We start from the raw sequence: 20,868 nt of genomic DNA on the forward strand, positions 1-20,868 counted from the left end.
ATCACCATCTGTTCCCAGCAATAAGCCCTGTCTCTCGGGGTCTGGGGTGGGCATGCCTGGCTGATCACGGCCGTCCCTGTGGACCAGAACAAAGGGCATTTTGTGTCCCCGTAGTGCTGCGGGGAGAGCACCCCAGCAAGAGTCTCCTGCAGTCGGCTTGTAAATGTCCATCAAACAACCCCCGATCTATTTTATTCATAAATCAAGCACCACAGAAAAAGTCCTCGGCTTTTAAAAAAGAAGTTCAAATAATCCCTTGTGTTTAAATAGATTTCTTATAAAAAGACCTTCCAACCTTATCTCGGTTGTTGAGATAAAAATTAACCTATGGAAAAAAAGCTAGCGCAGAAGGCTATAAAAGGTCCCTTCCCCGCCTAGTCTTCCGGCTGATGGGAGCCGCTCCCTCTCTCTCAAGCCCGGTTCTTTCTCGAAGTTCACAGGGAGAGGCCCCGCTCCAGAGTGACTCATGCTCTTCTATGGAAATGCAGTTGGTGCATGAAATAACATCATGACAGTGAGAATCTGACATATGAGTAACGGGCTGAGCACACCTCCTGGAGCCGGCATTGGCCTGTGGCGCCCGGGGAGGGCCAGGCAGATGGCAGGGGGTCCCCAAGGCCCACGGGACTGATGAGGCAGGCTGGGCTTCAGCTGTTTTTAGCCTCTGAGCTCACTCTACCCTCTGGAATAACCTAGATCTGAAGACCATATTTCTCCTACAAGTCCAAAGAACTCTGCAAGGAAGACTGTCCCTTCAGGCATGGAAGGTGTTACAATGATGGTAAACCCACCCCAGGGAGCCCAGGGAAGGATTCAGCAGGATTCAGGGAACCTGTGGCCACCACACGGTGGCTCTTGCTTCTTCTCATTAGGACTGCCTATGTGCCCAGCACTGGCGTCTACGCACACAGAGACCCCCACATGCTCCCAAACCACAGCCAGGAAGCCCCCCTGCTGGCCATTATTTTTGGCCTCTCTGAACGTTTTCCAAAATGACTACAGAAATGAAATCAGGCTTGCTTTACACACACTCCCTCTCTCGCTCTCTCCCAATACAGAGAGTCCCTCTTGGGGAAACAAATACGCCAAAATCCTAGTGCAGTTATGACATAGGATTTTGTAACCTGCAGCAGAGTTCAACTGAAACTCAAGCACAAGCCTCTTATCGGCGCCCCGTTCCAGGAAGCAGCCCTGTACTTGTCACCGCCCTCTTCAGAGCCGCCCCGCACGTAGGCAGCATCAGGCAGCCGGGGACCTGCTTCCTGCACCTTTGCACCAGCTTGGGGATGACTCCTAAGTCAATGTTTACCCATCCTCTTGGCTTTTGGTGAAGCCAAAGTATGGGGCCGTCTCTGGACAGGAACGTCTCCCAAGCGCAACTGGTGGGCAAACACTTGGTCTTAGCAGTGCCAGGCTCTCTGGCTGAAGTGGAAAGAAAGGACCATCGGAGTAGGGCTGTAGTCTGAATTTCACACAGCGCAAGTCCCAGCTCCATTAAGACTCCTGCCTGCCGCCGCCGACCCATGAAGCCGAGAGACCAAGGTTACTGTTCTTCGCAGAGGATGGAACCAGGGTTTTGGAGGAGAGTGTAGAGGGAGTGGGAAGGTTGCTAGATTCGTGCGTCACCTCCTCTATTCTCATTTTTCTCATGAGAACATGTGCCGGCGCTGTAGGCTAACTAATAATAACATCACTTCCAGGTGTCTCATCAAACATGCAGGCATTGTGTAAATTTTAAAGAAGAAAACCAAACATCCTCTTCTTTAGAAGTTGTATTTAGGGAACAGTACGTGTTACTCGGAATAAACCCACTGGTTGTGCCTAGTCATTCTTACAGCGAAAAGTTGGAGAATGGCTCTAGGTGCAATAGGAAACTGGGGCTCCCGTGTTTCTGCATGCGAACATCAATATATTTTGAGGACCCCCATGTGAGGGTGACTGGACATTTATCTTCCTCTTGGAAAACAAGTAGTATGACAAATAACAAACATGGATTACATGGTGGCTTAAGAGGGAACCAGAGCTTTATTCCGCACAACTCTTTTTTTTTTTTTTTCATTTTTGGCCACCCCATAGCATATGGAGCTCCTGGGCCAGCGATCAGATCTGAGCCGCAGTCATGCCCTAAGCTGCAGCTACACTGGATCCCTAACCCACTCTGTCGTGCCAGGGATCAAACACATGTCCCAGGGGTCCCAAGACATTGCCTATCCCAATTGCACCACAGTGGGAGCTCCAAAACAACAACTCTTAAAACACTGGGAAAGCACTGGCATATCTGTGCCAAGCATATTTACGCAGTTGGTGGCCATGTGGATTTGAAGACCCTGGTAATGACAAGGGGTCTCCCGGGTGTTCTACCATAACCCAAGTGCAAAGTGAACAAGAAAATGCACTCATCACTGGAGACCCGGGCACCAGGATGTGCCCAGTGGTGCTCCAGGAGGCTGTCTGCTGCCGTTACAAACCTCATGCGGGATGGGGTCTCCTGCAGTGTCTCCCAGACTCCAAGCTTGGGGTCCTAATGAGGGCCGCCAATTACAGCAGCTCACCCCTGCCCCCGGGCCCCAGTCCTTCCCCACATGTCTTCCAGAAACACGGAGGTAAGATCACCCTCCACTTTGGTAGAAACCCTGGGAAGATGCAAGTTGGGCATTGCGAGGGGCATGTTTCTCCCTCGTGGAGGACCAGTTGGCAGGGGAGCGGGAGAGATTGGAGAAGATGGGGACCACAGGTTTATTTGTCCCTGAAGCTGGCCGGTCAGGGAATTCTCTTTTCCTGTGTCGTTTAGTTCAGGTTGGGTTCATGTTCCTGGCTGCCCAAAGAATTCCAACGCAGGTCTTATCCCAATCATGTCCCCCTGTCCCTTGACCCTCTTCCTTGACAGTGGATTGTGTTCCTTGTCTATCTAGCTCATTTAGGTCCTTGCTGGTAGGGCCACGTGCCGGAGTGCATCAGCAGCCTCGGCACCCTCTCCCAAGCCCTCGATGTGCTATTATCTAAAGCAGACGCTGTTCAACTGTGGGCTAGAGAGAGCAGAATCCCTAAGCACACGGCTGAGGAGGCAAAGCCCTTAAATTCCAGCCAATCCAGGTTCAAAACGAGCCATTTGACCAGTTACTAGCGAATGGGCTGCACCCCTCCGCACTGCGCCTTCAGTCTGCGAAAGCCAGGGGTCTGTTCTCAGCCCGTGACTACCTCCAGGACCCTCCATGAGGGCACTACTGAGAGTGAATCAATGAAGGGTAAAGCCCCCCACGAAGATGTTTTCTCCAGTGATCCTTCAGGGGAAAAGCCTATCAGCAGCAACCTGCAGGGGAGATGGGCCAAGGGGCTTAACCTGCAGTCAGGGAAGGGGTCCGAAAAAATGAGTGTCTAAGCACGGCTGGTCCTGCCGGGTCCCTTCAATTGTTACTGACCTGGGTTCTTATCCTTCTTAATCAGTAGAAATTGATATGAGGCCAGAAGGAAACGCAGGCAAGGCTTTACTGGGGCTCCTGCTGTAGCAGGGGTTAGTGGGGGAGTGAAAACGGGTAACTCCTTTGTTCAGTCCCTGCAGCAGGGGGCAGGGGGCGGGGGGCGGGGAGTACAAGCTAGTTCCTTTATAAGGGTTGAGGGTAGGGGTGGGTCCTGGGGTCCGTCTGGAGGGGTGGCTTAGGTGGTCTGCCCACCCCCTTGGTGGTGCTGTGTGCAGGGTGCAGGCACAGTCCCCTGTTTTGCCCCCAGCTCCTCCGAAGTGACAGTGGAATTTCTGGGCTTTTGGTACTTACTTGTTCACAGTTTTCCCCGGCTGCGACTGCGCATGCATGCAGTTGTTTTTAGTCCCTTATACTTTGTATTTTGTTGCCAGAAGGGGCGTTTGTCCAGTACAAACACGAAAGCAAAGGGTCCCAGGTCCCAAATCCTGGCCTGTGGCCCTATGACCACGGAAAGTGTGTGGATAAAGAGCATCTGTGCTTTGTCCCTATTTGTAAACAGATTTCCTCCCTCCCTGGGTACAGTGTCCTGAGGTGGCTAAACAGCATGGACGTCACAGGCTACCTGCTGCTTTGGAGCCAAACCTGGGCTCGAGAGCAATGGAAGTGACCTGGAGGTAGGGGTGAGAGCTGGGTGCACTTGCTGGGCAGGACCTGGGGTAGCTCTCAGCAAGACATCTGTTTGCAGATGGACCAGGAGGAAATGCTTGAAGGTGATTTGGGGGCTTCTTGGGGAGAGGATGACTGGTTGAGCTGAGGTTGGCCCTCCGTAGCCACTGTGATTTTTTGGGCTAGAACAGCAGGCCTTCTGTCTATTGGAGAGGTGCCCCTCCTCCACGCATAATGCCCACTTCTGAGGCCACACGGAGGACATGTGATCCAGCAAGGCCGAGTAGAGACCTCTCTTGGGAGGTTTTTTGGTTTTGTTTTGTTTTTGCTTTTTAGGGCCTCATCTGCGGCATATGGAGGTTCCCGGGCAAGGGGTTGAATCAGAGCTGTAGCTGCCGGCCTACACCACAGCCACAGCAACGCCAGATCCAAGCCTCATCTCAGCGCATGGCACAGCTGGATCCTTAACCCACTGAGCAAGGCCAGGGATTGAACCCTCAACCTCATCGTTCCTAGCTGGATTGTTTCCACTGCGCCATGTCGGGAACTCATTTCTTTTTCTTCCTTCCTTTCTTTCTTTCTTTCTTTCTTTCTTTCTTCCTTCCTTCCTTCCTTCCTTCCTTCCTTCCTTCCTTCCTTCCTTCATTCCTTTCTTTCTTTTCTTTTCTTTCTTTCTTTCTTTTGACTTAGAACTGAGTGAAGTTTCCTATCCTCCCTGGTGCTGAGGCAGGCAGCTGGGATCTGCCATCAGATGAAGCCAGGCCCTAGGATCAGGCTCAGAGGATGAAGCCACATGGCAGAGAACATGTTATGAGAAATGGAGTGTTGTCCCTACAGCCCTGGGCCCCTGGTTCCTGGGGGCCCTGTGAATGCTGCTCCCCTGTCCTGTCAGAGTTCCACACTGAGAGTCACGAAACTCCCTTGTGCCCAAACCGCTTTGGTTGATTTCCTGCCACCCACCCCGAAGAGCCCTAACACACCAAGCATCTCAGACCATCCTCAACTAAGATTTGAAAATCTTGAATAAAATGCAAACCTTTTCAGTTGCAGGCAATCAATAACAACCATCATGGGAACTCTCTAACATGCTTGGGGATGTGAGAGGCAGAGCTCTTTGACCCAAAAATGTTTAATAAAAGTAACATATGTTCAATCTTTAGCTCACAAGATGGGTCATCGCAAAATAGATCTGAGATTTTTCACATCAAATTAGAATATGCAAAGGTAAAATTAAAATGCAATAGCAGAGTGTTCATGCATGAGCCCATCTCATGAAATTCCCGCTCTGAACAAAAATCCCAAGTAGGTTTCTCTATTTTACCCAGTGGCAATAAAAAAGCTGTTAATCATGTACCCATTAAGAAGCTAAAATGCATTTGGTTATTTCTGAAGCACATTATCTTGAAGCTCTGTTTCAATCTTCCATAGTTGTGTGATGAGAGTTATGTCACAAAGTTAATCATTCCCAGGATGCTTGCATTTGGGGAAATGAAAAACCTCTTATGCAAGCAGTCATTAATCAGTCCTATTGCATAATGTGTTTTGAAGCACGTGTCAGGGGATCAGAGCCCACGGCTGCATGATGCAGGGCAGGGTTCTTGCCTCCTATTGCCCTTTGCTGAAGCAGAACTGGAACCACGTGATGTGTGCTTCCTGCCAACAGTCCCTTTTTGCCAACAATTAAGTTGGACGATATGGAGAAACAGAAATTTCAGTTCCTTTGGAGTTCTACAAAGAAGACTCTTTGAAGTCCCTGGTTTCTGGCACAGCGTTGTGGCTGGCTGGGACGTGTTACGCTTGATCATCGTCAAAACTACCCATTAAAACTGAAATCAAAAAGTTTGCTCAAGTGGTTCCTGGCATTTGTGTTAGAAACAATAGGCAGAACCCCACCATCAGATTATTTGATACATAAAAAAAGGAAAAGGTCAAAGACGCCCGAAGCCAAAGACAGACGCATCACACACGAAAACTCAATGCATCATGTTTGATGTTCTTGAGCAATAATGTTAGCAAGAAACTATTACTTAAGCTTGCCAGTGTTATCCAACAAGAACAGTTGCGAAATACCCAAGACAAATAGGCTGTAATTGTTACATGAATAAAGAGTCTGTGTAGCATAAACTGTTTTTGGTAATATCAACACAGACTCCAGTGGAGCGTATCGGTGATTAGCCATGTTCGCAACAATGGCCACTGTGTTTGAGCTCTGAGCGTTGCCATTGCCAGTGGGGGGGGAGGACTCTGGAATATCTACCCATTGTTCTCAACAACACCTTCCCTGAAAACTTCCTCTGAAATGTAACAGGGCCAATGAGACATTCTGGTAACCAACTAGAATCTATCTGGTCCCTTAAGCTATATTGGAAATAATCAATCATCAAACTTCATTCTGATTATTTTCATTTTACTTTTTTCTCTTTTTTCATCTTCCATCACGAGCTGACTCTTACTATATTTGAAATCCTGCCCAAAGATCTGACAAGTTAAAGTTAATAAACTGTTTTGTCGTCATAGTCTTCATGTCCAACAATGGGACATGAATTTAACACCAGGGAAGAAAAATTTGTACTTCTTCTACAACATAAAAGCATTTATAAAGGCTAGGATTTTGATAATTAACTTTTGATTTTTACTTTGGGAACTCAGCATTTATGGATTGATTTGCTTTGAACTATGGCTATGGCGCTCAGTTTAACCCCTGAAATTCTCCACAGACCAAGCCAATCTCATGACCACGCAGGTGCAGCCTCAGCTGGAGCAGGAAATTTCTGTTCCCGGGGTTCCTCTTCAGGGCAATATTTGAAAGATAACACAGCAGTAAACCCTATCTTTTTGACTGCAAATACATTTTACATTTTGATTGCAATTATTTTGTCCTGTAATAATAATAATATATTAATAATATTAATATCAATACTTAATGATTAATATATTATACTGTTCTCTTACTGTGATTCAATTAACATTAGTTTATTTAATAGACATCAGTTCTGATGTACCCAAAGTCAGAAATCTACTCTGAATACCTTATTTATGAATAAGGTAAATGATAGGCAGAGCTGCATTAAAATCAGCTAGGTGAGTAAAACCAGTGGGAATGATGAGGTGAAAAAGCTCCAAAAATCTGCTCCTTTGTATAAGCAATAATGGTCAAAATCAGCATATACAGAACCCTGGAATGCAGCCAAAAGCTTGCAATAATCCAAGGAGCACTTATTCAAGAACAATGACTGAATCTCAGTAAGAACATCAAGCTCCGTGGCTTTTTTAATGGCCATATAGTCAGCCTCCTTTCCAAACTCCTGTACAGCTTGAAAGCCAACAACCTCAAAGCCAAGGTAGTCATGACCCGACTACCACCATGTCTGTGGCCTCCCTGTGGCCCTATTCCTAGAAATTTGTCATTATCAGACCTGTCTGGTAGTTCCTTAGAGAATCAATTAGCGGGGAAAACCCCATTCACAGGGCTTGCCTTTATCTGACCTGACTTAGAACGCCGTCATCATGAGCATATTTTTCCACAGGGTATTTGCAGGAAAAAAAAAAAAAACAGTTGACAATTGCCTAGCATCCAAATTTCCTGAGGCAATGATTCCAGTTGGTGTAAACAAGAAGCTGACCAAAACACTGAAAAAGAGAAAATTGGGAATGAGATGTCCACAGGGGATTATGACAAGCTCTGACATACCTCTAGGAATTTAGAAGGCAATGTGCATTTGCAGGGCTATGTGCACACTCAGGAAAGACCTGAGAAAGACCCAATTATCACCACTTGTTGACCTTGAGTCTCTGCACAAACAGGAAGTACAGACTAAAGAAAGGTTGCCAATTGCCTGACAAAGCATTGATGATATGTCCCAACATGCACGCAGAGCCATTTGGCAAGAGCTAGAGACTTATTGGTACAAAGAATTTAAATACCAGTACAACTATTAGATGACCACTTAACTAACCAAGTAGAGGTTTCAGTGCCACATGCAACAGCAAATACAGAGGAGTTCCCACTGTGGCTCAGTGGGTTAAGGAACCGATATAGTCTCAGCGAGGATGCAGGTTCGAGCCCTGGCCTGGCTCAGGGGGGTAAGGATCTGGCATTGCTGCAAACTGTGGCGTAGGTTGCAGATGCAGCTCCGATTCAACCCCTAGCCTGGGAACTTCCATATGCCATGGGTGCAGCCGTAAAAAAAAAGAAGAGAGGGAAAAATACATAATTATTTCAGGCAAGTCAATAAATAAATAAAAACTATCCTGGGGAGGGGATGCAGGGATATGATTTTCAAAGTTGCATATTTATTATTTTAAAGGTCTATTATTCAACAAAATATTATAACATGCAAAGAAACAAGAAAGTGTGACCAATAAAAGGAAAAGAAACAACCAGCAGGAACTGTCTCTGAAAAAGCAAGACTTGGAACTTATTAGAAAAGATTTTAGGTGAGCTATTTTCAAATATGCACAAAGAATGAAAGAAAAATATGAGGAAATGTCTCACCAAAGAAAATTAATAAAGAGAAATCATTAAAAAAGAACTAAAGTATCATTCTAAAGTCAATAAAATAATAACAAACAAAAAAATTCATGATAGGGTCTCAAGAGCATGTTTGGCATGGCAGAAGAATCAGTAAGCTTGAAAACATGTCAATAGAAATCATCAGATTTGAAAAGTAAAGAGAAAAAAGATCAAAGGAAAATAAACAGAGCCTCAAATACCTGTGGTATATCATCAAATGTATGAATGTACGCATAGTGGGAGTTCCAGAGAGGAGAGAAAGGGGTAGAAAGAATATGTAAAGAGATAATGACCAAAAACTTCCCAGATTTGACAAAAGACTTGAATCTACACATCCAAAAATCTCAATGAAATCCAATCCGAATCACATCAAAGAGAACCACACCAAGACATAATAATCACATTGCCAAAAGCCAAAGCCAGGCAACCTTGAAAGTAGCAAGAGAGAAACAACTTGTCATTTACAAGGAGTTAATAACATTTATAACCAATTTCTTATCAGAGACCATGTAGGCCAGAGGGCAGTGGGATGACATATTCAAAGTGCTGGGGAAAAAAAAAAAGCAAGCGCATGCAAGAGAGACCTCAACCAAGAACCCTATGTCTGACAAAATTATACCTCAAAAATAAGGGAAAAATTAAGATAGTCCAAGAAAAACACTGCGAATTTGTCAATAGCAGAAATTTCTTGTAATAAATATTATAAAGGAAGTCCTTCAGGTTGAAATAAAAGTATACCAGAGAGTAATTCAAATCCACATGAAAAAAATTAGGTGTCCTGGTAAAGGTAATACATAAGACAGTAGAAATGTATTTTGCATTGGTAACTTTTTCCCTCCAATTGGGATTAAAAGACAACTGCATAAATCATTCTAAAGCTATTCTCATGGACTTATACTGCATACAGGCTTAATTTATGATAATAATAGCACAGAGGAAGGGAGCGGTACAAGGCTACATTAGAGCAAATTACACCAATTTTCTACAATCTTTTCCAGAAAATACGAGTAGAAGGAATACTTCCTCATTCCATGAGGATGCACATGTATACACACATGGTCACTTACACACACGTGCTCACAGCAGCATTATTTATAACAGACAGAAAGTGGGAACAACCCAAATGCTCATCCCTTGATGAATGGATAAACAAAATACAGTGGAGGAGTTCCCGTCGTGGCTCAGTGGTTAACGAATCCGACTAGGAACCATGAGGTTGCGGGTTCGATCCCTGCCCTTGCTCAGTGGGTCAAGGTTCCGGCGTTGCCGTGAGCTGTGGTGTAGGTCACAGATGAGGCTTGGATCCTGCGTTGCTGTGGCTCTGGCGTAGGCTGGCAGCTACAGCTCCGATTCGACCCCCAGCCTGGGAACCTCCATATGCCACGGGAGCGGCCCAAGAAATGGCAAAAAGACAAAAAAAAAAAAAAAAAAAAAATACAGTGGAATATTTTCAGCCATCAGAAGAAAGTACTGACTGACACATGCTAACACCATGGATACACCTTGAAAACATTCTCCGTGAAAAAAAGCCAGGCATGAAAGGTTATATAATGTATACTTCTATTTATATGAAATGTTTAAAGTAGGCAAATCTGGGGAATTCCCTTCGTAGCTCAGCGGTTAACGAACCCAACTAGGATCCATGAGGATGAGGGTTCAATCCCTGGCCTTGCTCAGTGGGTTAAGAATCCGTTGTTGCCGTGGGCTGTGGTGTAGGTCGCAGACACGGCTCAGATTCCGAGTTGCTGTGGCTGTGGTGTAGGCCGGCAGCTGTAGCTCCGATTCGACCCCTAGCCTGGGAACCTCCATATGCCGCAGGTGCAGCCCTAAAAACGAGAAAAAAAAAAAAAAGTAGACAAATCTGGACACAGAAAGTAATTAAAGATTAGTGGTTGCCAAGGGCTGGGGCAGGGGCCAAGCAGGAGTGACTGGTAATGGGCACAGGGCATTTTTTTGAGGTGATGAAATTATCTAGAATTAGACAGTGGTCATGGTTGCACAGCTCTGTGAATAAACTAAAACCACTGACTCATACGCTTTGAAGGGTGACTTTACGGGATGCGAATTTTAGCTCAAAAATTTTTTTCACGAAGTGGCTTTTATCTCAATATCGATTTTAGGACTCCAAACGCAGAATCCATTCAGAAGTTACGGAACAGAGCCCAAATACGCATCCTGAAGATATTTTCCAGGTGCCAGTGGCTTTGGGGATCCCTGTCCTCAGGTTTAATGAATGGACAAGACGAGATCTTTTTTTTTTTTCTTTTTTAACTTAGAAATGTGGCCTCCATTCTGCATCTGCTAAAGGTCATGGAGCAGGAGAGGCAGGCCTGGCCCAGGCCAGCACTGGGCTGGCTCCTTTTCCTGGTTCTCTTACAGCACTCCTCCTCGTGTTCACTTTCTAAGACTAGTTTATCCCCAGGGGAAATTTAAAATGTCAGGTCTGTCTGTTTTTTTAGGAAATTCAACATACATTTTCAGATCTGTACATGCAAATATTCTTTAATTCGCACATACAGCAAATGAGATATCACACATGCTACCTGAATTCAGGAGCACTGGCGCCGTGGATAGGCCCAGAGATACACCTTGTTAGTCTTTTTAGAAGAGTGGTTTGCCAATCACAGGTCACATAGAAATTCCCACAAAGACCAGAGCAAGAGAAAGTACCTTTAGGGAGTTCCCGTTGTGGCTCAGCAGTGACAAACCCCACCAGGATCCATGAGGTTGCGGGTTTGATCCCTGAATTAAGGATCCAGGTTTGCTGTGAGCTGTGGTGTAGACCACAGACACAGCTCAGATCCCATTTGCTGTGGCTGTGGTGTAGGCCGGCAGCTACAGCTCCAATTCTACCCCTAGCCTGGAAACTTCCATGTGCCACCGGTGTGGCCATAAAAAGACAAAAAAAAAAAAAAGAAAGTACCTTTAAGGTTATGTGGAGACCATCTAAGAGAATTTAATCGATAGGTAATAAGAATAAATAAATCAATAAATCACACCACTCCTATAATTAGAATTTCTTTCCATGAAGTTAGGCATGGGCTGTCATTTCCTGTCTTTTATGGCATGTCACATATTTCTTGTACTTTTTTCTTTTTTTTTGGCCACACCTGCCACTTGTGAAAATTGTGGGGCCAGGGATCAAACCTACATTACAGCAGCAACATAAGCCACAACAGTGACAACACTGGATCCTCAACCCACTTCATCACCAGGAAACGCCTTTTCATTTTTTTTTTTTTTTTTTTCACTTCTTGTATTTTTAAAGCACTCAAACTACGGCCACTCATGAACAAGTTCTAGGCTTCATGAAACGTACGTTTCAGAACCGTGTTAACAGACAATGCGAAAGAAGTGTTACTCAATGTAGGAGAGGCTATGAGGTGTTTGAACTTTTCTCGGCTGCCAAACCACTTTTCACTTTCTGTAAACTGCACAAAGGATTCATTCAGCACAGTCCCGAGGCTGAAAGTGAAAGTGACTCAGACTATTTTCGAAAAGGTCAGGAAGTGCCTTTGCCCATCTTCGAATTCCTCTGAAACCTTTGCCTGTGACTAAAGACGTCACAGCTAAAGGAATACAGCTCCAGAGCTGTTGCTCGGTGCCACAGTGGTCTATTTTACCGTGGTGAATTCAGGTCTTGCTCTGTGAAATGGATTCATAAGAGGTTGCGTCTGGAGAACATTTGGGTGGGCAGTTTTTGGAAAAGGGATAGGAGGTGAGATGTGTGGAACGGCTGATCCAGGCAGTCCGCCTTGCTCCCAGCCTAGTCCCAGCCTGCCCCACTGCAGGGGCTACGTCCTCCAGCATCTCTTCTGTACCACGGAGGCCACCAGGCAGCCACGTGAGAACCAACAGGCTTAGGAGAAAATGGGCAATTCTCCCTCCCCAGCCCTAGCACTTAGGCCTCCAGATAATTTTTTTTCTTTTCTCTTTTCAAATTTTTCAAATTTATTTATTTATTTGGCTCAGTACGCAGCAGGTAGAAGTTCCCAGGCCAGGGACTGAACTCTTTGCACCACAGCAGCAACCAGAGCCACAGCAGCGACAACGCCAGCTCCTTAACCCACTGAGCCACCAGGGAACTCTGGATAATTTTTCTTCAAGTTTTAAAAAAAGCTACTGCTTAAACACATGGATTATCCCAAGAAACAGAGTAGTGATGAAGTCCCGGCCCAGGTTAGACTGATTTCTGCTTTCTGTGCCTCTTTAGGACCTGACCAGTGAGCTGCCTTTGCATCCACGCACTTCCCAGCTATTCAGCCTGTGCTGGAGCTGCAGGGGTGCCATCTGGATGACCTCAAGGACAGAGCTGAGTCAGAGGAACTGTCCTCTGCCTGCACCCCACTCCCACCCCCACCCCCGAGCTTGCCCACACTCTGCTTCAACCTCGGCAGCAGGGAGCAGCTTATGGGCCTGGGAGAGTGGACGCAGCTTCCCCTAGGGACCCGGTCCTTGCCTCTGTGTGGACAAATGCAGAGTGGAACAGAAGAGTGTTGTGGGGGTGGGGGCCTGTGTGGCTTCCTCCAGCCCCTGGCAGCCATGAGGGTTCCAGTTTGGCACCATGGTTCTAAAAGACAGCCACCTGTCCCCCCTGAGCCCTCTTTCCCCAGGTGAACCCCCAGGTTCCTGAACGTGCCCTGAACTGGACCAGTTGTGAGCCCCACCTTCCTGATACAACAGGTCTCTTCTAAAACATGAAGCAAATAAAGCATCGCCTGTCATCTGGAGGAGGCGACTTTACTGATCCCCAAGCCCCTTTGCACAGACACATTCATTCCCTCTGCAGTGATCACAGAAAAACGACTGGATTCTTTTATGGATAAAGAAACAGGTTCAATGGTTCAGGCTTTACCCGCCCTCATCATTGATTTCAGGAGTTGAAACTTAGCCAACAGACTCCTGTGTGCTTTCCAGAAAAGCACAGAGTGAATCTCTAACCACCTGAAACTGTGATGTTGAGAAGTGAATACAAGACTCTAGGTGAACCTGAGCCGTGCAGAACAGAGTGAGACGCCCAGTACACTTCCGCTGAAGCAGCACGGGGTGCCCTTGACCCACACGCACTGCCTTTTTGACCCTACCATGCAGGAGTCCTCAGACTCACTGCTCACAGCTGCCCAGATTGGGTCTCTACCCTCCAGGTGTTGTGACCAACGTCACTGGGTTTCCAGGTTCAGAACGCCTGCCCCGAGTGCAGTCCTGGCCTCTGGTTCTTAAACCATAAAATGACAAACCCATCTCCTAAGGTGTCTTGAGTACTGGACCTGGACACGCAGGTGAAGTGCTTGGCTTAGAGGAGGTGCTGAAGCCAGTATCGCCGTACCAGTCACACGTCCCGCCTGACACCAGGGCCTTTGACACGCACACTTAGTCTCTCTCCAAGTCATGAGAAACCTGGAACCAATCAGAGCAAAGGGTGACACATGTATGTATCAGCAGCCCTTGGCTATGTTGTTCAGCTGGTTGTAAGCCCAACAGTCATGACAAGTCAACAGCCCCGGGTTCAATTCCCGACTCCATCACCCACTTGTAACCATGCTATGCTCCCAGCCTTCTGTTTTGGAATAACCAGTGCCTCTCCTTTCCTGGCTGATAGGAAGAGTAAATACAAAAGTGGATGGAAACCCTGGGAGGTAGAGAGCTTTGTAAATGGTAATCATTATCCTTGTAACTGTACCCAGCCCAAATCCCCTCCTCACACTCACACTAGTATCTTCAGTGATATTGTCAGAATGCTCCCTTGAATCAAAACATATCATTTTTCTTTCTCCTTTTTTCTTTTTCTTTCCTTCCTTCCTTCCTCCCTCCCTTTCTTCTTTTTTTGCTTTTTAGGGTTGCACCTGTGGCTTATGGAAGTTCCCAGGCTATGGGTCGAATTAGAGCTGGAGCCACAGCAAAGTGGGATCTGAACTACATCTGTGACCTACACCACAGCTCATGGCAACGCAGGATCCCCAACCCACAGGGCAAGGCCAGGTATCAAACCCTTGTCCTTATGGATACTGACTAATAGAGTTCGTTACCACTGAGCCACGATGGGAACTCCCCCGTACTGTGTTTTCTGTATGTTAAAATGGGGTTGACAAGCTGGTGGTCATGAGCTTACTTTGCTGATCCCAGGGGACCATGGGCTCACTGAGGAAGGGCCCTCCTCCATACTGCCCCCTTTAAGTTGGTGCTGTGTGGACGAGGGCCAGCCCTGATGTGCATGTCTCAGCTGGTCCTTGGAGTCCTTCACCCTCCTCATCAGGTGCCCAGCTCCCTCACGCTGCCCTGCGGATAGGTCTGAAAAACCAATACCATGAGCCAAACAGATTAGAAGCTGTCCCTCTGAGGGGGAGCTGAATTTGGGGACTTTCCCAAAGAGAAGACATTTGAAACTGGGTTTTTAGAGCTTGAGACCCACAAATATTTTGAGCAGAGTGTTTGATCCCCCTACCTGCCCAAATACCCCCAAACCACAATCTGTAGCCTATTTCATCTATGCAGAAGAGTGGCTCTCATGTTACCAAAATATTAGCAAGTAACTTTATTTTCTGCTTTTAAGGGCCATACCCTCAGCATATGGAAGTTCCCAGGCTAGGGGTCAAATTGGAACTGCCACTGCCGGCCTACACCACAGCCACAGCAATGAGGGATCTGTGACCTACACCACAGCTCACGGAAACACCAGATCCTTAACCCATGGATCGAGGCCAGGAATCAAACCCACAACCTCATGGATACTAGTCGGATTTGTTTCTGCTTTGCCACAACGGGAACTCCACCAAGTAACTTTCAAAGGCTGTCTTTTATCTTTGGTGACACAGGTACACGTTCTTTTTAAGTGTAAGAAAATAACTTCCATTGTCTTCTGATAAAGCCCAATACATGCTAACATACACATTGGTTAATCTTTAATGAGGTGAATAAATAGATAATAATAACGGCATGATCAGAAAGTATTTAGAATGTCCACCCCTGCCTGCTAAGGTTTTTGGATCCCAAATCAGAGCCAATGTAGGCCTCCCTAACCAAAAGAGGGAGTTAAGATCAAACGAGGAAAAGGGTCAATGGCCAGTCAGCTGAGTCCATAGGAAAAAGATGCATTTTCTGTAAGTAAGCACTGTCAGAAAAGTAACACTTGGTGATGAGCCAATTTTCTGACAGGCAAAAGAGCAAAAAGAACAGGAAAATTGAGTCTTTTTTTTATTATTATTAAAAACACCACAAACTTGAAATGACCCTTGAATCACAGAAAGTGAGTCACAGGAAATCTGAGTCTTGTTTCGGCCATGACTCCAACTCCTCTCTGGACTCCAAACCTCTGTAACTTAGGAGACCTCTCGTTCAGAGATAAGTTATAAATTAACCAGCACTGCATCACTTCAAGACCAGCAGGTCTCCTGGCTCTGAAGATAACAGGAGATGTTTTCCCCCTGAATTATAAGCAGGCCCGGTTAATCATCCTCCCTCCTGGTCCTTTCATTCAAACTGAACATATGGATACTTCCACCGTGGCTCCAGTTTGCGTCAGCTTGACGTGGTTTCAGTGTAAAGACCCAGAAACAACACTCCAAGCTCTGGGGGAAAATAAAAGCAGCAGCTGGCCCATGTGCCAGTGCAGGGGCTGGCAGGGGGCGGGGGGGTGGGTTCTTTCTCCAGGAATAACAGAGCCCCCCCAGCATCCAGCTGGGACCCAGGGGGAGGGGGAGGACAACCCCCCCAGAACGACGGCTCTGCTGAAGAGCAAACCAAACGACAGACAGCTGGGCGGATGTGTTGAAGTTGACGACGACGGGATGACGTCCTGGCTTTCAGATACACGCTGGTGACTTAATCAGAGCTTGTTAGGAAACTAAATGGTGTTCCATCAGCAGCTGGCTGCGGATCCAAGTTAAGAGCGACAAGTCACTCAGCACCCTACGTGTTTTTCCCCATTAACATAATTATTTCCTACTCAGTTAAAATGGAAGTGGCATCCCTACCTGTCACAGAGCAACATAGTCCTGAAACCTTTAAGGGACCCCGGAAACCAGGACTAGCACTTTATTTGCAACTTATCCTGCCTGAAATGAACGGTGCAGGTCTTATCAACACAGGATACACACCACCAGATACAGTCACCACAGAGCCGAATGGGGATTGTAAAAAGCCCCTTTCCTATGAGGCTGAGCAGCTGAGCAAACGTCCTAAGTCTGCATATGCCAGCCGTGCAGGTGACAAGGAGCACAGAACTCACCTGAGCCTGAGGACACACATAGTGAAGTGGCTTGTCCCCCAGCAGGGTGACCATCAGCTAAGGGTTGGCCCGTGCTTGCCTCTTCCAAGGTTTTTAGAATTGAGATGGAGAGTTCAAGTTCCCAAATTAAAGAGTAAAAGTTCTGGTGATGTAAAAAACTCCAAGACTCTTATGGTTTCCAAGAGCAGGGAGACCGCGGTGCTGGGCGTGGGAACACACGCAATAGGCAACCACCCATGTGCGGCACTGGACTCCATTGCAGTGAAGCACAGCTGCAGCGTTTGGGGACAGTGGCACACCCCTGGAGTCAGACAGCAATAGGTGCGGGTCTCAGAAAAGGGGGGCTTCTCCAGTGCTGCCCGTCTCAGTCCAGGACGAAGCCTCAGAAAGCAGATGTTTTGATCAAATGAATACACGATAAAGGAGCTCAAATTGATTGTTCCCCTCTCTTCTGCACACTTAAAAGGTGGTTTCTTCTAAAATCCAACATGCGGTGATGTATTCAATACACAAAATTCTGCAGTTTACTCTTGCCTATACACTTCCTAGCTGTCCCCCATCCCTGCCAGGCAAGGCTATATAAACTCACAGGCCCTCCCTGGGGCACCTGTTTCTAGTTGCTTACCTGGCCAGGGGCAGAAAGGCATGATGTTTCTTAGAAGGGAGAGAAAGGGTAGCTGTGTTCATCTCCTAATTAGGAGTAAAGAGCTGGGGGCGGGGAGGAGGAGGAAGCAGAGAGCAGGTGCCACTTCGCTCTTAATCCAGGACTAAGCCACTTCGACAGGCCAACCCTGGCTGTACCATTTTATTTCTGGGTTAGGCCAGGGGGCCAGACCACACCCTCTAAGAGAGCTTAGTGGTACAACAGCTCTAGGCCTCCAGCCACCTCACAAGGTCTTTGGCCCCAGTCTCTGGCTCAATTAATTCTCTAGTCCACACTGTCTTCTAAAACATGTCTATGTAACAAGGTCACATGACAGACTCAGCAATGGAAAGGGGGTTTCTTCTAAAATCCAACCTGCAATGATTTATATAATAAGACAGTATTATTACTATATAATACAAAAAGAACGGGGTAAGAGAGAAATTTCCAAGTTTTCTTTTCACTAATTTTATTTATATTTGGTCATTTTCACTCAGAATTCGATCAACTCCTTCTTCAGTATGAGATGTATGTGTGAGGGTACATGTGTGAATAATCCCTTAGAAATTTTATTTGGTATAACGTCACATTTTTGGTATATATAAATAATTTTATTTTCATACTGCAGCACAGGAGACATACAATCAATATTATTTCCTGGAGTGTGCAATATATAAATTATTCACATTAAAAAGATTAGGAACAGAAAGCCTCATATGCAGGAGGTATTTAAAAATGTACACCTAATTCTGAGTTGGTGTTTCTGACAGTATACACTACTAGCTTTATAAATCTGAATGAATATGATGATACACACTTGAACAAAGTACACATATAGGTCCACTGCAGGTACTTTATTCGGTATACAGATAACTTGCTCTTTACTTTGGTCGCTGGGGTTCCAGGTGCTGAGGCATACATGGATCTGAAAGACACTTCCAGAAGTACATTTATTACACTGGCATTTTAAAGATTTCTGTTGCTTCTATTCTCCTTTATAGCGAGGGGTCCTTTTCTCTTTAAAAGCAAGAAGACCTTCAAGTCTGTCTTTCGTTGGAACAGTCTAAGAGAAACAAAACGTGATGTTATCAATGCCAAAAAAAACCCCCAGCTGCAATAGTTTAACGAGTTTTATCTAAGGGAACCAATTAAAAGACCATCTAAAATTTTGACATCCTTTAGTCCCTTGAACAATTTTATTTATGTGACTGAATTTATCATTCTAACTCCAAATTTCCCATTTCAAGTACACTTTAATACAATTAAGACCTTATTTTTTAGACAATTTTAGGTCTACAAAAAAGCTGAGCACAAAGTTCAGAGTTCCCATATACTCTCTGAAGCCCCCACTGTTTCCACTATTATTAATATCCTGCATTAATGTGTAATTTGTTACAACCAATGAACCAATACTGACACATTATTACTAATGTACTACTAAAGTCCAGTTTACACCAGGGCTCAATGTGCTGTGTGTTTCATGGATTTTGACAAATGCATGATGTTACACATCCACCATTCCCACACCAGAGAGAACAGTACCCCTGTCCTAAACATCCCTAATACTTCACCTAGTCAATCCCCCACCATCATCATCTTTCCCAGAATGTCATACAGCTGGAATCATACAGTGCAGCCTTTTAAGAGTGAAGTCCTTCACTTGGCAATATGCATTTAAGGTTCCTGCATGTCTTTCCATGGCAGGAGAGCTCATTTTCTTTTATTGCTGAATGATACTCCCTTTTATGGATATACCGCAATTAGTCAGTTCACCTCCTGTAGGAATCCCTGGTTGTTTCCCAGTTTGGCAACAATAAATAAAGCTGCTAGAAACACCAGTGTGCAGGTTTTTGTGTGTGGACATAAGTTTCAACTCATTTGGGTAAATATGTAATGGCATGATCGCTAGATCATGTGGTAAGATGATGTTTAGCTTTGTAAGAAATGGCCAAATTGTGATATACTGTTTTTATTTGCATTTCTTAGTGACATGTGCTGTAGAGCATGCTTTTCTATGTATTTGCCAACTGTACACCTACACCAGTGAGGTTTCTGTTCAGACCTTATACCCACTTTTTAATGGGTGTTGAGTTTTAAAAGTTGAAGTCCTTTTTAAGATATGTATTTTTGCAAAGATTTTTTCCCCCAGTCTGTGGCTTGTGTTTTCATTTTTTTCATTTTTGTCTTTTGCAGAGTAGAATTTATTACTTTTAATAAAGTCAAACATCAATTTTTTCTTCCATGAATTATGCTTTTGTTGTTATATCTAAAAAGCCATTGCCAAACTCAAAGTCACCAAGAATTTCTATGTTATCTTCATTTTACACTAGGTCTATGACCCATTTTGAGTTAATTTTTGTGAAGGGTATAAGGTCAGTGCCTACATGTCATTTTTTTTTTTCTCTGTAGTTGAATGTCCAGATGCTTCAGTACTATTTTTTTTCAAAACTGTCTTTTCTCCTTTGAATTCCCTTTGCTCTTCTGTCAAAGACCAGTTGATTATATTTGTATGAACCTATTTCTGGCCTCTGTATCCTGTTCCACTGACCTATTTGTCTTTTCTCTTGCCAGTACTACACTTTTTTGATTACTGTAGCTTTGCAGTAAGTCTTAAAGTCAAGCAGTGTTATTCCTTCAACTTTGTTCTTCTTCAATGTTGCATCGATTAATCTGGGTCTTTGGACTTTCCATATAAATTTTAGAACTGGTTTGCCAATATTAAAAAGTAACTTGCTGGAATTTTTATTGGGATTGGACTGAAACTGTGATCAGGTTGGGGAGAGGTGACATCTTAGTACTCCTGAGTCTTACTATTCATGAATATGGCACATTTATTTAAATTGTGACCTTTTTTTTCACCAGAGTTCTGCAATTTTCCTCCTATAGATCTTGTACATATTTTGTTAGATTGATACTTAAGCATTTTTTTATGCGCTCACGTAAATTATGTTGTGCTTTTAATTTCAAATTCCAATTCTTCATTGGAAGAATTAGGGATAATTCTAATAGGGAAACAACTGACTTTTGTATATTAATTTTGCATCATGTAATCTTGCTCCAATTGCTTATTAGTTACAGTGAGATTTTTTGTTGTTGTTGATACTTTGGGATATTCTTTTTTTTTTTTTGTCTTTTATCTTTTTGTTGTTGTTGTTGTTGTTGTTGCTATTTCTTGGGCCGCTCCCGCGGCATATGGAGGTTCCCGGGCTAGGGGTTGAATCGGAGCTATAGCCACCGGCCTACGCCAGAGCCACAGCAACGCGGGATCCGAGCCGAGTCTGCAACCTACACCACAGCTCACGGCAACGCCGGATCGTTAACCCACTGAGCAAGGGCAGGGACCGAACCCGCAACCTCATGGTTCCTAGTCGGATTCGTTAACCACTGTGCCACGACGGGAACT

At 45.1% G+C, this 20,868-nt stretch overlaps 1 protein-coding gene across 2 annotated transcripts in view; it reads right to left on the minus strand.

Moving 5' to 3' along the window:
- Window positions 17,910-20,868, minus strand: part of AUH (AU RNA binding methylglutaconyl-CoA hydratase) — a 147,874-nt gene continuing 144,915 nt past the window's right edge. For both annotated transcript variants that reach the window (XM_013990241.2, XM_001928792.6), the window contains one exon: window positions 17,910-18,528. In XM_013990241.2, coding sequence (XP_013845695.1) covers window positions 18,451-18,528 — 78 coding nt within the window. In that variant the 3' untranslated portion in view covers window positions 17,910-18,450. The remainder of the gene's footprint in view (window positions 18,529-20,868) is intronic.

Source organism: Sus scrofa, chromosome 14, assembly GCF_000003025.6.
Source record: "Sus scrofa isolate TJ Tabasco breed Duroc chromosome 14, Sscrofa11.1, whole genome shotgun sequence".
Taxonomy (NCBI): Eukaryota; Metazoa; Chordata; class Mammalia; order Artiodactyla; family Suidae; genus Sus; species Sus scrofa.